The sequence below is a fragment of the Planococcus citri genome, chromosome 2 (genome assembly GCF_950023065.1).
Source record: "Planococcus citri chromosome 2, ihPlaCitr1.1, whole genome shotgun sequence".
NCBI classification, from domain to species: Eukaryota; Metazoa; Arthropoda; class Insecta; order Hemiptera; family Pseudococcidae; genus Planococcus; species Planococcus citri.
In genome coordinates, this window is record NC_088678.1 from 39,526,267 (window position 1) to 39,543,338 (window position 17,072).

At 35.9% G+C, this 17,072-nt stretch overlaps 2 protein-coding genes across 4 annotated transcripts in view; one reads left to right on the plus strand and one right to left on the minus strand.

The window, feature by feature from the left end:
- The window catches only part of LOC135835731 (angiotensin-converting enzyme-like), a 138,653-nt gene that overhangs the window by 113,321 nt on the left and 8,260 nt on the right, over window positions 1–17,072 (minus strand). The window contains exons 9-10 of one of the 3 annotated variants that reach the window (XR_010556943.1): window positions 12,607–12,714; window positions 12,458–12,514 (exon numbers count right to left, since the gene is read on the minus strand). The gene's annotated coding sequence lies outside the window, so the exon portion shown is untranslated. Of the gene's footprint in view, window positions 1–12,457; window positions 12,515–12,606; window positions 12,715–17,072 lie in introns of those variants that run through there. The other 2 variants (XR_010556944.1, XM_065350133.1) reach the window with 2 other exon arrangements.
- The window catches only part of LOC135835730 (uncharacterized), a 44,659-nt gene that overhangs the window by 24,397 nt on the left and 3,190 nt on the right, over window positions 1–17,072 (plus strand). Inside the window, exons 2-6 of the mRNA XM_065350125.1 lie at window positions 5,882–5,930; window positions 12,646–12,743; window positions 13,042–13,278; window positions 15,416–15,549; window positions 15,745–16,022. Of these exons, the coding sequence (XP_065206197.1) occupies window positions 5,888–5,930; window positions 12,646–12,743; window positions 13,042–13,278; window positions 15,416–15,549; window positions 15,745–16,022 (790 nt within the window). The 5' untranslated portion in view covers window positions 5,882–5,887. The remainder of the gene's footprint in view (window positions 1–5,881; window positions 5,931–12,645; window positions 12,744–13,041; window positions 13,279–15,415; window positions 15,550–15,744; window positions 16,023–17,072) is intronic.

Below are 17,072 nucleotides of genomic sequence, written 5' to 3' on the forward strand. Positions count from 1 at the left end.
AATTATTGGAAACCCGAAATAGATGACCTCGAAAAATGATAAACGATTCCTGGCTCTGCACCAAAAGATACCAAAGAAGACTCGTTAGATACCAGAACGAGATTAGCTCCATTTCATCCAGTCTTAGGCAGTAAATTTGCACTGGTACCTGGTAGATTGACAATGTCAAAACAAAATTTTCAGAACACATCTGCCATTTGTTTACAGATCGTAATTCAAGACCAACAAGTACGTCAAATGTGACCAGCGCGGCGTAGCGCATAAAAATTACCAGGTTTGTCTAGTGACTGACGACGAAACCAGGGCTCGTTTTCTTTCGTCGAATTATAATTAATAAAGCAGTACTAGAAATTACTGGAGTGTGTTGCAAATTGTTCACGTTCGAATGGAGAGAAGTTATTGTGTCATTGGTATAGGAAAAAAAACGTGGCGAGTCAAGAAAACACCAATTAGCTATATTATACTATCATTTGTAGACATTTTGAACACGAATTTTCTGAATAGGTATAGCCACCGCCTTCGCAGAAATGGTTCTGCGTTAGATGATATGCTGAACTTGTGTGTACAAATAGTATACTTCGAAGGTTCTGTATGGATAATGTAGCCATCGACGATGTTGCAGTTTTACTACTGTAAAAGAGTTGGAGCAGTTGGTTATGCAACGATAGCGTCACTTTCAGAGGTCGTGCTTGAGAACCTTGCCGTAATCCAATATCAAACAGAAAATAAGCGTAACATTTGAAATAATTTTTCTCTCTCTACCAATGAAAGATACTACATGGTTGGCCGATTCTGCATACTGTACGAGAGTATTTCGTTAACTAGATTGATTTTGAAATTATATTCCGACGGATTTTTCTTTTCTACATATTTTGACTAGTTTATCGTCCATAAGCTACGTCCAGAGTCTCAACTTCCAAAGAAACCTATCACTTCTGGGAACACGTTATACACACATGTATCTGCCATTCGATAGCAGGAATTTTCCATCATTTACCTGTGTCTGCTTTATACGATGCACAACCACATCGTAATAATTGAATCATTTTAACCGACTATTACCCTGTATCCAAATCTAGGTGATTTAAACGTATTTCTCATTACAAGAATTAATTCTCTGGTCGAAGTAATGCTTAATCGTATATTAACAAGTCACGATTTATATTTTCATTTGTACCGAGCATACCTCGAGATTATGCACGAATCGTTAATGCTCACGAGTAGGCAACTACAGTAATTCTGGTGCGCGGATTACCTAAATTTTAATGCTCGTTCTGAGTTTTTATATAATAAGGCTCGCTGCAATGATACCGAGATCCATTAAACCGTCTCCGAGACGCGTGTTTTCTTCTCTTTCCCTCTTTCTTCGGCGACTACCAACCAACGCGGAGAAGACTCGCAACATCTCCGGTGATTAAAAATTTTGTTTCACGGATGACAAGTCATTTATACGGATGAACAAGTATTTCTATTTCTCGGCGCATAGCATGGTATGGCGTGGCGCGCCATCGAAAAGAGCTTTCGATGACTTTTATAGACGATCGAGTTGTTGCCCAGTGACATCCTTTCACATGTGACATTATTATACAATCCGGTGTTGCCGGAGAGCTCGGTCTATGTGTGTGTCGATTGATTAGGTCGTGGAATTCACGTGGCAGGTGATTATTTAGAGATAAAAGGCGGAATATTGATTAGACTACGACTGGATGAGTTGATTGGGGGCGTTTCAAGTTGATCCTAATTAGAATACAAGGAAATTTTATGATTGCGTAATGTGAAGTTGAAATATGTATAATATGTAGTCTTGTCAATGGTACCACGTGTTTGGTTATCAATGAAAGCAGAGCGATCCAAAGCAAAAGTCATCCTTTTTTCAAAAAAAGTTGAATGAAGATGATGGTCAATGCACCATACAGAATATCTACCAGTCATCCAAAATTTACTCAAGTTGTTTGATTGACACCAAAACAGAAATGCTTTCGCCCTCTTCATTCATAAGTTCTTTTTTGAAAAATGAAAATTAACAACAAAATTATCCTGTGTGATGAAAAAGAAACTTAGTTTTTCTCATAAAAATAACATCTTTTTACTTCTCGAATCCCGCATTTTGCAAACCTTCTGCCTCGCATTGCTCCGGTCACTTTTTTACTATTCTATCCCAGAATAATTCAAACTCCTAAAAAATTATTGTTCCAATTTGACAAGTGTTGGAGCTGAAAAAAACCAACTTTTCACATCAAAAACGATCTTGAATAGCGTTTGAATTTTAAATATTGGAGAGCCCCCTCCCCCTCGTTTGGGTCAGTGAGTTTCTTTGCAGAATCATCAGAAAATAACGGTTTAAATTTGGAAAATGTCAAGGACTAGCAACATCGATTTCTCGCACAGAAATTAATGCTATTAAGTTTTTGATTATAAATTTTCAAAAACTTTCTGCTTGCTTCGCTGGCTGGGCCAATGTTCTTTTCATGTTCAAAATTGAAACTTACAAAAGATTTCTGTTCTAATTTGAAACGTGCCCAGATCAACAAAATCAACTTCTGATGTCAATAAAAAAATTTTTTGGGTGATCTATTTTTAAAATTTTGTACATATAAATTTTGTAGAGTTTTTTTGACTTTTGAAATTGAAAACGTTCAAAGGCAACATTCTCTGAATTGCACAAAAAATAGATATAAATAATCGTTGCGCGGGGAAGAGGGAGGAGGGGTAAAAATTGCCTGCAAATGTTTTTCAAAATGTGGCGATTTTCGCTAGAAAAGTTCCGTTCGAAATATCATATTTTTTAGCTAATTTACAGTGATTTCAATGCTTATTTTTTTGGTGTTGCTAGATCATTTAGCACTTTTCGTATATTTTTGGCAGATTCCACCCAAAATTTCAATGCTTTTTTGAGAGTAATTTTATACAATTTGAACACGTCATCAACACTTTTTCGTGCCCTTTCAGCGAATTCAACTACAAATTTGATCATTTTTTTGATGATTTAAAGTGTTTTAAATGTAATTGTGTTCGGGAGATGTTTCAAGAAAATTTTACTAAAATTTCCGCAAATTTTTATAATTTTCAACGATTTCAATTTTAATTCATGTTTCAAAATAATTTTTAGTAAGTAATATTCTACGCAATTTTTGACACTTTTTTTTTTTTTGTTTTCTCGTGCACAATTCCAACATGTTTTCAACCACTTTTTCATGTTAATTTTACCAAATTGCATTGAAATTTCATCAAGTTTGGTGCTAAGCAATTTTAACAATGTTTTAAACCATTTAGACAACATTTTGATAGATTTCACTAAAACTTCATCTTTTATTGGTGATTTTCAGTAATTCAAACTACTTTTTCGAGTGTTTTCACATCATTTCAACACGTTTACAACACTTTTTCTTTCACTTTTGGCAAACTCTATTGAAACTACAACGTTTTGATGATTTACTGTTTTCAAAACTTTTACTTGCATTTACGTAAAAGTTCCAACGAAGTTTCATGCAATTGTTGCTCAATTTCGTTAAATTTTACTATCATGAAATGACATTTTCTATAGTTTTCAGTAATTTTAATGCGTTATTGAGCATTTCTGGTAAATTTCATCAAAATTTCATTGCTTTTTGATAATTTTTAGTGATTTTAACATCAATATGGGACAAAATATTAATAATATTCAATGTAAATTTTCAAGAAAAAATCTTATTTAAAAAACCTATATTTTCTCAGTTCAGTTCTAAAAGTTTCAATTGAACGTTTATTACTGATATTGTCCGGAAATTTTTTCAAAGAAGAAGGAAAGGGTTCTGTAGAACTTTTTAATACTATTTTCAATCAAACCATTTCCCAGTTCGTTAAGTGAACGTATACAACAAAACAGAAGCAATTAACGGAAGCAATTTCCTTATATACCAATATCGCGATGAATTATCGTCGGTTAAGATACACATAGGTGAATTGTAACAGTTTACTAGACCACGAGAATTCACAGATAGAGCATGGCAATTGGCAGGGGTACGGATTTGTAGCACATAAGTGCATTACATGAGTATGTAGTAGTCTGGTTTGATATACGCGACCACAACTCGTTAGCCTTCACTATTATAAACTCTCTAGCTAGTGCTTCCAAATATAGATAGATAATAACATATGAGGGAATAAATCCATTTATCGGGTACCATAGGCTTTTAATGATTGAAAAATATAGACATTAACCTAAGCTGAAGCCTGCGAAGCAAAAGTTTACTAGATCGAATGTAATTCTACATACATACATCGTGCAAATGGGGCGACGAATGATGCTGGTGTAGGTATAATAAAGAACTCTTGTACATTCATATTCAAGGTTTTTAATTTTTTTGGAATGTGTGTTCAAGTTTCCACCCGCTTATACATATGATACCGGGTGAGTAAAAAATTGAAATTCGATCATATCGCGAGTATGGCACGAGCAAACATGATACGAGTTACGGGGAGCCCGAAGCTAAAGTGTCCTGTTGTAATACCGTATAATGAATCGAAAATTTTCATAGAATACGTAATTCCAACAATAATGAATAGATTTTTGGAAATTATATAACGGGCTATTTTTAAAGGTCAGATATTTCAATACGTGGAAACGATGTACGGGCGAGTGGCAGACCTTCGATATAGATCATTTTACAATCTCTTGAAATCAAGGATATGTAGCCATAGGTACCAATGCGGTTCTATGTGCTATAAAACGCTCATTTATTTACCTATGTTCCTATATCACCAGAGTACCTCGTATGTAATACTTTCAAATAGAAATTTCTTCAAGGCGTTGTCCGCGCCTTGTATTATACGTGTAAGTACGCTGCATATGAGCAGGAAAAAAAATTACGCTAACGATGTGTCCGTCGAGCCATTTTTACCAGTCACGTACAATGAGAACCCCTTTTACATTTTAAATCGATCACTTATAGCGGTCGTAATTTTGTAAATGGGCTATTTAGGTGCTCGTGGGAGCCACCTATTACTGCATTGTTGGCGGTGGATTTTTTTTTCCGAGTTTGATCGTACACAGTACAGATCTCTTACGTTAGATACGAGCAGGCTTAGGTACATTCTGCATAGAAAATGCAATATCTATTAATTGTGGAAAGTACTTGTTCGTAAGCTTCTGCTGCGCGCGCGTGTGTATGTGTATAGAAAGTACATACTACATACCATTTTTCATAACTTCCACACAACTTGAAATCATTACGACGTTTAATCGACGTCCAGTCTGTTCACAGAGTGTTTTGTACAAGGCTTAATAATAGCAAATAGATGCTCGATTTCAATATTAGAGGTCTATTTTTATGGTAGATAATAAAATATGGTTTTATTGAGAAGAGAATGCAAATAGGTAGTAAAGTCTTACTTAGTAAGATGAGGAAATACGTATTAATAAAGAGAACTAGTTGAATTTAACGAGAGAGACATCGAACTATAGATTCTGAAAAAAATTTCTGAAACAATCTCAAAATTCAAAGAAGTTCTCTCAGAAATAAAAATTAAAATAAAAATTCGAAAATACCTCGAAAGAAGAAATGAAAAGTATTAGATACAAGAACAGATACTCAAAAGACTACGTAAAAATAATCCATGATTATTAAGAAAATGCTCAATGAATCAATCATTTTCTCGAGTCCGCAGCTTCTCCCAAATGCCACAGCAAGATACAATAATACACTCGATGGTTTTAATTTGAATGATTGAGTGGCGTAGGGGTTGCCTCAGTCAATTTGACAACAAAAGGAGAGATGTTATGAACCGATAAAACTTGAAAATAAACTTTGAAGTCACGTCAAAGTACATAAAGAAGTACCTAGCAAATAATAAGATGAGTTTAAATCGTATTCACTAATTCACGAATTTCTTATTTTTACAGATTGAAATGCGGAGATCTGGATTAATTTTATCGCGGAAATTTGTAATTGGTAAGTTGATGATTAAAATTTACAGAACAGATAAAATAACAATTAAGAACCGAAAAGCTTCAACAATTTTTTTTTTTAAAGTTAGTACATCAACCAATTGAGCAGGTAGATAAGAGAAAATACGTCCACAGAGAAAACTTCGAACAAAATGATTTTCTCTGATTTTCCAAAACTATGTAATTCATCCCATTTTTAAAATTATACAAAACGAACTACACACATAAGAGGAGGGGCGAGAGAGTCAAATCTTTTCAAATATCAAATCTGCAAACAGTTGCTTTGGAAAAGGGATAAGATGACCTTTAGTTTTACACCGAAAGTTTTATTTTTATTGCCACCAACCGTGAAATTGTTTCATTTCAAAATTTGTTTTGGCTGAAAAATTTGAGTATTTCACTCTCCAATTTAAGGGTAAGTATCAGGATCATTAGACAACCTGTAAAAAAAGAGGGGGGGAAGTCAATTCCCTGAAAATATTTTTTTCATAACCTTTTTAGGCTAGGAACAAAAATAAATGGTTAAAAGAAATAAAATAAAAAAAAAATTAAAAAATTGAAATGGATAAAAGGGATGTGACATTTTTCCAAATCTAAAAGAATTGAGTAAAAAAATCATTTATAAACATTAGCACCCCTTCCCAAACTCATTCAAAGTAGGTCTACGTATTCCATACTTCAAATCGGAGCATTCGAATTTTCGAAGTTCTCAAAAATTTTAAATCAAGTACACAATCCAGTTCTACAAACTGTGGTAATTCAGTTCCAGAAACGTGCCTCCTAGTTCGGCTTCCAATAAAGCTACAGAAATAAATTTTTCTTCAAAAAAAAAAAAAAACCATCAGAATTCGTTTGAATCGCAGCAGGATCATCAAGGTTACCTTCACTTAGAAAATACCTGATTTTGGGGTTGAAATTTGTAAGCGCGAAATTTCCTCACTTATCCCAATTTCTCCAGACTGGACACCCCGTAAAATATTCAATTCATGTCAGCCGAATAAATCAAAACTTTCGTGAATTACATAATCAAAATGGCGGCACATATGTACTCCTATTAGATCTTACTACGATGCTGGGTGCGTTTTGCATATCCATAAGATCCTATATGTGCGACTATTTTTCATTCTTTGTCTTTTTTTTCTTTCTCGGGCGTGTTAATGTGCATAGGACGATAAACTACCATAAGAGAACAATAGAATTACTATTTTAAAGAAGGTTATTCCTTTCTAAGTAAGCGTGTTATCACAGTCAAGATACGATTAATTGTAAATACTTATGGGAAATTTTTCGTAATAATATATCCAGAGACGATGAGCCGCCGCCGCATCGACTCCTTCGTACAGAGAAAAAAATAATGCCGCCGCAAAGTACCCCGACAAACGATCGTATAAATAAGCTTTGAATACTGAAATAATGTGTTACAAGGTAACATTTACAACAACGACAACGACCAGCGTACGTCAAGTTTACATTAAATGCTTTTGGTTCATCTGATGTTCTTTTTTACTCATGATGTAAGCCTATATGCTATACTATAGACAACTTTTAATCTGAGAGAATTTACGATGAGATTCGTCAACGAAGCATATGGGACTGGAGAGCCGATACCTGTAGTTGTAATTCATAGAGTACACCTAGATATCATAAATACACAGAAGCGTTTTTAACATACGTCATTATCATGAGAACGTTCCTCTTCTTCTTCGCGAAAAGATATCTACACGTAGAGGTACCTTGTACAATGTACAGGTGTAGTTGAACTGGGCAGGTTGAACGATGTTGGATGAATTCTAATATCGGTGTGGTAATCGCGGGATTCCCTTTTGATTGAGATGCACTGAACGTGGTGTCGTACCAAGAAGGTATTCGGCATTTTTAATCGTATCGTTCATTTACGTAAGACGGGAGCTTTATTCGAAATCGAGCCGAGGGAAAGGGATGAAATCGTGATCGAAAATACGGAAGTGAGCATCGCAAAAAAAGAGCGTTACTTTCATTCGACAGTGCCAATCAATTGGCTAGATCCAAAAAAGACAAAATCGAAGCAGAACACGATAAAATTGAGAGAAACCTCAAAATTTCACGTCTCCTCCTTCCCTGTACAGAAAACTGGAGTCCAGCAAAAATTTTAAAAATCCTACAACGTAGAAAATTGGCACAAATGTAAATTCTGCTCCAATTTATCTACATTTTGATTTTTAAAAAATCGCCAAGTTAATTCCATATATGCAAAAAAAAAAAAAAAAGTTATACAGAGCGTTATGTGAAGTTATGCAACGCGTCCGCCAACACCAACAATATATTCTTTGACGCGTAATGCAGCTAGGTAGCAGCTACCTAATTTGTAATTCAATTTGTTGCACGCGAATGGCATATTTGCGGAAGATGATTTTAATGGATTTTCCGGTATGAGAAGTGTAAACGCGAACAGAAGCGTAAAAGGGGGTTCATGGCTCGAGAACGTTTTCGGTCCGCGTGTCTTTCATTTAATTAACTTAGGAATGGTGTCGATGTGGTAGGAATTCGCCAGAAGTTTTCTTCATTTTTTTTTTTTATTCCGGAAAAGGAATAATTTGACAAGTGATACGCTGTAATAAGAGTAAATTAGAAGCATAAGTGGTCTAATGGTTGAAGATTAGGAAGACTTTAAAAATTCATGGAAATGTTGGAATTTATGGAATACGAAAATATGCAAATTTGAGTAGCTTACATTAATTCAATTAGATGTAATCAATAAAACTGAAGTGAAAAAATAGATGACATTAGAGAATAGACTAAATTACTTACGATCAAAAATATGAAAATTAATTTGAAAAATCCTCAAGTAAGGTAGCATAGCTTTTGCTGGAGGCACCAGATTGGTAGCTGAAGGAAAAAGAGAAACATTCTAAATTTCTAGTTCTGCAGAATTTGAATCGTAAAACCACGCAAAAATTACTGCAGCAGAGAGGTAGGAAAAAATTCAAAATTCCATTTTCAAAAAATCTAAAATTTCCCAACTAACAAGGGAACTTTTTAAACTGACACTCCGATTTGAATGAAACCAAGTTATATGGAAAGAGTATGTCCTAAAACCTCCTTAACCCAAATTTCAGGACCAAAAGTTCATTTCAGGATTTTTGGCGAAGTGATTTTTAAAATTTCTACAGAAATTTCAAATCACTCTGAAGCGCCAAAAAAGAACTTTAGAACGTATAAATTTGGTGTGAGCTTACTTTCTGACATTCCACGAATTGGCTCAATGGAAACAGGTTACTCACACCTTAGAGCCAAATTTTCAGCTGTCGAAGTTGATTACAGCGCTTTCTCGAGCGATTCCAGTATGCTGAAGAAAAAATAACTTTTGCTTGAGGCTTCAGATCGACTCGAAAATGGTCGCAATCGAGAGGGGGGTGATCGTCTTCAGGGTACAAACGAACTTTGGGACAGTTTTCTCCAGAAATATGCGGTACTGGAATTTGTTTTGAATATGGAACATTCACTTGTAAAAAAAATCCACAAGTGAGCTCGTCACTTCGGATTCACGATTTAACCGCTCTGATCGATTGAAAATACCGACCTTATGGTAGAATTAAAGTTTCTGTGCCAAAGTTGATTACTGCGCTTTCTGGAGCGATTCCAATGAGCTGGAGAATAACTAACTTCCGTCGAATGCTCCAGATCGTCTCGAAAATGGTCGCAATCGATTCGAAAGGTCGACTTTAGTATTCAAACCGAATTTCAGATTTTCATCTCGTGGTGTAGGCATTTTTATGAAAACTTAGTCAGTAAATAGGCGATTTCAGCCATTTTCAAAAATTCGCCAAAACTCGAAAAATCGAATTCGGCAGATGAAACTTTGCAAAATTTGACTCTAAGGTGTAGGTGACATGAACTTTCAGTTGGCCAAATCTCAGCCAAATCGGAGGTGACGAGTTGACATGGTTCTCTTGTTAGCATTTTTAAATTTTCGAAAAATAAACTTTCGGACTTTGAAATTTCAGTTGAAGGGGTTTTAGAGGTATGCTCTTTCCACCTGCCTCAACAGCATCACTTCTTAAAAATTGGAATAATACGATGTAGGAGGAGGAGGCTGTTTTAAAATCAGATCTTCAAATTATGATCACCTCAAATATGTTTGAAATTCCCAATCGGAATTGAATGAAAATGAGAGATTTTGATTCGAATTTCTGGTAAACTGATTTCCTCGCTTTTCCGTCTCTGCTACGAGAACTCTCGGGTTCAGTTCACATTCTCCTTTATTGCTCTGAGAAATTTTGAAATTTTGATTACTGCAAGTACGAAGGAACGTTCAGAAAATTAGAAAAAAAACTCGAAAAATTGCCATGGATGGCCTGTGCGATGACCCCATCATCTCTGCAAGTTTGAAAAAAAAAACTGTCGAGAACTGTTTAACGAAAACCAAAATTAGGATGAAACTCTCCTCAGACTTCTTCTAAAGATTCAATGATCATAAAATCCTCAATTCCTTCTAAAGAAAATGAAATGATACCCGGTATATGTAAAATCTCTGAATCGTGTTTCATTTCGAGAAAGGATAGAATTTTCTCATTCATCATACTGTGAAAACAACTCACTGCCTCCAATCATGCGAGATGAAAACTCCAATAGAAAATAGAAATAAAAGAACAACCGAGTAAAACGAACCACACACAAAAAAACAACAACAAAAATAAACGCATCACCGAAGAATCATCGACTACAACACAAGACACCGCGTTATTGTTGATCGATTCGCTGCCGTCTTTATCGAAGCGATTGCGATGCGGCGCCTTTCAGAAAACTTTACAAGGAATAGCGTGAATTTAATAGTACATATATACGATGCGATTTGAAGATCAGAAGAATCTTGAGTAAGATGCGATGGCAATGGGCGATGTACCAGCCGACGAGTTCACACACTCGCAATCACCATAAAGATTTTCAAGGTTTCGTCATTTTTCATTGTGACGAAGTTCGATGAACTGGCCATGTTTGTGTCCGAGTTGCATTTAAAAACAACAAGCCTGTAAATACAGAAGTGGCTTCTGGATTGGATTAATTATTAGAATTCCTAGCATGTTGGTCACCTCTCTGCGCGTTGACCATCGATAAAGATGCGCGATAGGCGCAGACAGATGACAAATAGCGATTTTCGAGCTCCGAGAGAAGATTATGCAGACTTTCCTCTACGTGAGATTAGAAAAAGAAATCAAAGAATATGCGTAAACGATCAGTTATACGCGTATAGCGGACAATTCGAACATAGGTAACTATTATGTGCATATCTCGAGCATAATATCTACACTGTACACGCAGCCGACGGGGGTGGTGGAGGCAGCGAAGGCGATATCCATTAGAATGGTATTCTATGGTATACCGTACGATTAAGAAACGGTTGTTGGACGATTACGAGGTATCGTGCCACCACAGTTACAACCTTGGCTCGTACCATAAGACTTCGATTACATGTAGCTTTCTTGGGATTCAAAAATATCCGTATTTTTTTGGGTGGTTGCCCGGAAAATGCCGATATAAGTAGTGTGGCTCGACTGTAATAATTACGAATACGTGACCTTAATAATTCGATACCTAAACAAACGATAACAATGAAAATTAATACAATTACAAGTACACGGAACGGGGATACGTTGTTTGAATGCTTTGCGGAATATGCAAGTCTCTGAACCGGCCGCGCGGGCGTCCGACGCCCGATTATTTTAACGAGGAAGACATTACGATAGCGCCGGCGGCACATTCTGAGCCAGATTTTTCGCTGAATGTAAAACGTCGACGTATATAACTTTTTTTTAGGTCTTGGTGGTACAAGAGGAACGTGAATATTGGTGTTTTTTTCCCTTCCAGTGAGCCACTTCTCGGTTCACGATGGCTTAGCTCTAGGTGCGCAGCGGCGGCAGCTATTTCTGGCTAATTACCAGTTACGTAGGTGATAACGAGGGTACCTATCGAAGGTGGAATAGGTGCCACAGTATGTGGTGGAAGTTGAGGCGGCAGCCTCTACGAGACATCAGCGCGAGTTGAAAACCGCCTGCTCGTCCAGTATCGTAGATTTCAAAGCAGATCAGGCAGGGAACGAGAAGGCGGCGGCTGCAATGAGCCTTCGAGATATATTAATCTGTCATGGGAAATTATGGTATTATTTCATGCATTAATGGGTAGTTCATCGTCTTCATAACGCTGATGAATCGCGGTACTGATTTAAGGCGGAGACCGTGACTGAACTCTGGCTGCAATGGTCGTAGCGAGGGTCGGAGGGGGGAGGTTGGAAAAGTTTACCACTGAATAACATACGAAGAAAATTTTTCATGTTGTACAATTCAATTTCTATGATAGAAAGCAAATTGTTCCGTTTTGGGAACCATTAACCTTCTTTCAGTAAACCCATCGGAGTAGAATTTAATGTGCAGGCATACAAATATCAACTTGAAAATATAGGTACTACATCAAATTATATTGCAATTTTATCGAAATATTAATCAATACTTCTGGATACACATATTCACACTAGGAATTTGAATTCCATTTGCTTACCTGTTTAAAGATGGTTGAAAAATTTCCGCTTCGGCAATCGCGCGATCAATCTGCTACCTTAACAAATGGAAAAATTTAATTTAATTATCGACCAAGAAAAAAAAATCGAATTTCGCAAATAAAATAGCATTATGACTATTTATATGTACCATTTGACTAATCCTGGGATGTGTTTTTCTTCATTCTAGGTATATTGATCTGGACGACTCTATCGACCACTACCGAAGCTCTACGCGGATCGGCTGTTGTACTTCAGGCTAAAACAAAAGCAGCAGAACAAAAAGAGGTTAGTATACAGAAAATTTATGAAGCGAGTACCTACAAATACACTTCCACCTTGATTCTATCAACTAGTTCCACATATCATCACCATTAAATCCATTAAAAATGCGCAAAAATTATAAATATATTATAAGATACACGAGTGGGTTACATAATGCCCATCGTAATGTATAATAACAATTAAGTGGAGATTCGAAGTGTTATATATATATTAAAAGTATCTACTACGCGGATACGTATGTAATGTATATTAAAAAAATATTTTTGCGTATTTTTCTCCACCTATATCTTTCTTTTTACAGCAAGCAGACGAAGAGAATAATGGCCCGGCGGCGGCAGCGTCGGCTACCAATGTTACGAAACCACAATTAACCGGAATTCCACAAATTGATTACGTTCTAGATCCTAATTTACCTCGGGAACTGAACGGCCATAATTTAACCGATTACCCATTTTACAATGCTGTACCAGAAGAGATCAACTTCAAATGCGACGGATTACACGACGGATTCTATGCCAGCGTACCTCATAAATGTCAAGTGAGTGTTTTTTGGACTACATATTTTCAAAGTTCCACTTTGTAGATAAGCAAGATATTTCGTACCATTATGATTTTTGAAGTAGGTATGCTTTCTTGAAAGAAAGGAAATTTTCAAAATTGCTTTGAAAGATTCATTTTCAAAGAGAAGGGTAAACTCAAATCAAAAATGGAATTAGATCTTCTGATTTTGTTCAATTTTTTCTGAAGAGCTGTAGCCTACTCTTCGATTTCCTAATAGCAAAAGAGTCACTATCATTTTCTATTCCAACTGTTCGGGGACTTTTTGAAAGCTCATATCTGGAAACTGATTGGACTTGGAACAACTACGTATGCTGACAGAATTTCCAAAGAAATGGTGCTCCCTCTAACTGACGTTTTTGAAAAAAATGATGATTTGCACTTGAAAACTCGAGTAGATACTTGCAATCAGCAGTCTCAACAGAACCTCAAATCATTGAAAATCCTCATGTCACGTTACATTTTCACAATTTTCCATTTTTTTTTTTTTTTTTTTTTTCATTTTAATGAAGAACGGGCATTGAGGGATCGTATTCAAAAAAATGCACAAATATCCGAACTTCAAGTGTCCATCATCGTGGTCTGAAATCCCTAAAACCAAAACTTCAGCTGTTCGAATTCATTTTTCGATTGTTGGAGATCTTAAAAATCTAAAATTGGCCATTTTCAACGATTCAAAAAAAAAAAACATAAATTTACTCACTGTACTCATTCAGTTGAAAACTTGCAAAAAAAACGCTTATTTTAGGGAAAATTTGTGTTTTGAAAATATTTTCTGCTTGAATATTTCACATTAATTACGCCAAAACATAAAATGATATCATTTCTGAAATCGTGGAAATATTTTGGAATACAGTGGCGCCAATTTTTTAGTCATTATTGCCAATTTTGAATCATTTATTAAAAAATTATCAAAATATTTCGGTTTTTTTGAAATTGGCAATAATGACTGAAAAATGAAGTGAAGTCTCATTTCCAAGCAAAGTTTCAAATCAAGGACATTTTTTATGTATTTTTGTTCGTTCAAGTCAACGAAAATCTGACGAAATGTCAGAAAATCAATCCGTAGCGTTTGACGTGATTTTAAATACAATGTTTTCATCAAAGATCTCGAAAGTCAAATATGATAATCATGTAGAAGTCGAGATCCAACTTTCAAGCAAACTCAAAAAAAACAAAAAATTTTCTATTCGTGGAAAAATGTTTGAAATTTGTTCAAATGGCTGCATCTAGTCTGAAACCAACCTTCCACCCCCACTCCCCTTCCCGATCCAAATTTCCCAATAAACAGCAAATTTTTGATGATTTTCCCTCGAAGTTGAATATGCTAAACAAAAAAATGCATTCAAGATGTCTGACTGGAAAGTAGCTCAAATGTGGATAAACTTGTTCTCAAAATACAGCGGCCCAAATCAATTTTCAGGTTTTCTGGAGAAATTCAAAAATTTTGGAGAAAATGAAAAATGCGCTGGAGGCTTTAGAATGCTTGAAAATGGTAAAATTCGGTGAGGAAGAGTGAGTTGCAGAAAAAATTTCAAAAAACATATCATTTTCATCAAAAAACACAAAAAATCCCCAAAAATGGCCAATTTTTGATTTTTTAAAATTCACCAAAAATCGAAAAATGAATTTGAGGAACTGAAATTGTGCCATTTCACTTTTAATATGTCTTAAAATTTTCATCGAAATTCAACGAGACATCCTCTCTCTCTTTCTGTCCTCCTCTCTGCACTTACAGAAATGTTGAAATCCGATTTTAAAAGAGAGTTTTCACCATAATTTTTTCGAATTTTTGAGTCAATTTTCAATTATACCTCATTCCTCTCCTCAGAGTCTCTGCAAAAAAAAAAAAACTGGTTTCAAGTTCAACCAATTCAGATAAAAAAGTTGGAAAATAGGATATGCCCTTCTAGAGCATTCATTTTTCAAGAAGCTCAGGTTTCATCTACAGAGTTATGCTCTCAACATGGAATGATTCAAAGGCTCCGACTTCTCCCCTCACTAAAGATCAGATTTCCAATTTAAGAATCAGGCTTACGACTCGGCCTCTCCTCCTTCTGCTTCGATCAAATCTTCACAATCATAATATTCTCATGTAATTCTTTTCTGATTTTCAGGTATATCACCACTGCCTATACGGTACACGATACGACTTTCTATGCGCCAATTACACAGCTTTCGATCAGAAAACCTTCATTTGCCATTTCGTCTCCGAGGTAGACTGTGATAATTCTCCGAAATATTACAAAAGGTACGTAGTAGAACTAGCAATGCGTTATTTCCACTAGGGTCAACGTACACCCTTTCCCACACAAACAAAACAATCCATATTCCGAGGTGTTAATTAGCTCGATTATTATTCGCCAACCTGTCTATATGGTATTTTTTATACGTATACTGGCCAATAATACGACATGAATAATACATTCGGTTTTTCTGTGCGCAGAAATGAAGCTTTATACAAAGAAGCGACGACGACGACAACGTCCACCACAACGACCACGACGCCATCGACGACAACTGCAGCAGCCGTTGCTCAACCGGCTCAGCCTTCTAATGGTGGTATGAGACACAACCTTCCAAGAAGACGACGACCGTATCGTCGCCGAAGACCTATGTACGAGTACTACTACGACGACGAAGAATACGCCGATGCCGATTACTACGAAGACGAAGTATCCAGCTCGAGTCATCGTCGGGCACCTTATCGAAAGCATAATAAAGGTTAGATTAACTCTACATGTACATCAATACTTATAGTATACCGAATGAAGCCGCATTATAAGTTGGAGAAATGTGGGAAGAGAGGTGGTTGAGAGACGAGAACATGAAAAATTATCGAATAACCGAACACCGCGACCCATCGGTAGAAAATAATACAACTCTTCTTCGCGCCGAGCACATGAATTATTCATTTGTTTACCATCATCGCAATCATCGTAATCGCCCAAAGTCTAAGATAATAAAGTGTGAAATAATCATATAGGTAGAGCGCGTTCGTCCATCAGTCCGATGCACCCGGTTGGTTGGTAGATGGGAGCAGTAATCGATACACCAACGAGATCGTATCAATCTAGTCGGTGTAATTTTATGAATTTACCGTTTTACTTTTCTTCTTCATGTTTTCCCCTTTTTTTTCCTTCTTGCGGAACGTCGAACAATGGCCTCGATACCAAATTATAAATGTTAATGTGGCGAAACTTCGGATTGCAATTGAATATCCTAGTATTTATGTTCCGGTATCGATGTAGGTATTTGAATAACACAAGAAAAAAATTATAATTTATCGTAATAAAGAATTCGTCGACCTAACCAGCCTCTCTTCGATGAAATGTTTCTACTGTAATTTGATTTTTATCCGAGATGAAGGATCGCGCGTTGTTTCATTGTTTCAATTTTTAATCGCTATTCTCATACGGTCGATAGAATAATTTTGACGGAAACGAAACCATCAAATACGTATTATAGAAGCATAATTATTTAATTGTCTTCATAACTATTACTTATTCGGTGCTCACTGAACCCAGACAATAATGCAGTCTAAGGACGAATATTCGGAAAGTTTTCGGATTGGTTGTGAAAATTTTTCAACTGAAAAAAAATTTGATAAACAACACTAAGTAGAATTTGCCACTAGTAAAATAATTCCGAAAAAGAGGGGGATAAAGGAGAGAAATTCGTCAAAATTTTTCGAAAAAAATGTCCAAAACCCAAATAAAAAGCCTCAATTAATACATCAACTATCTGTCAGTTACGCCCTTCTGTCCACAACAC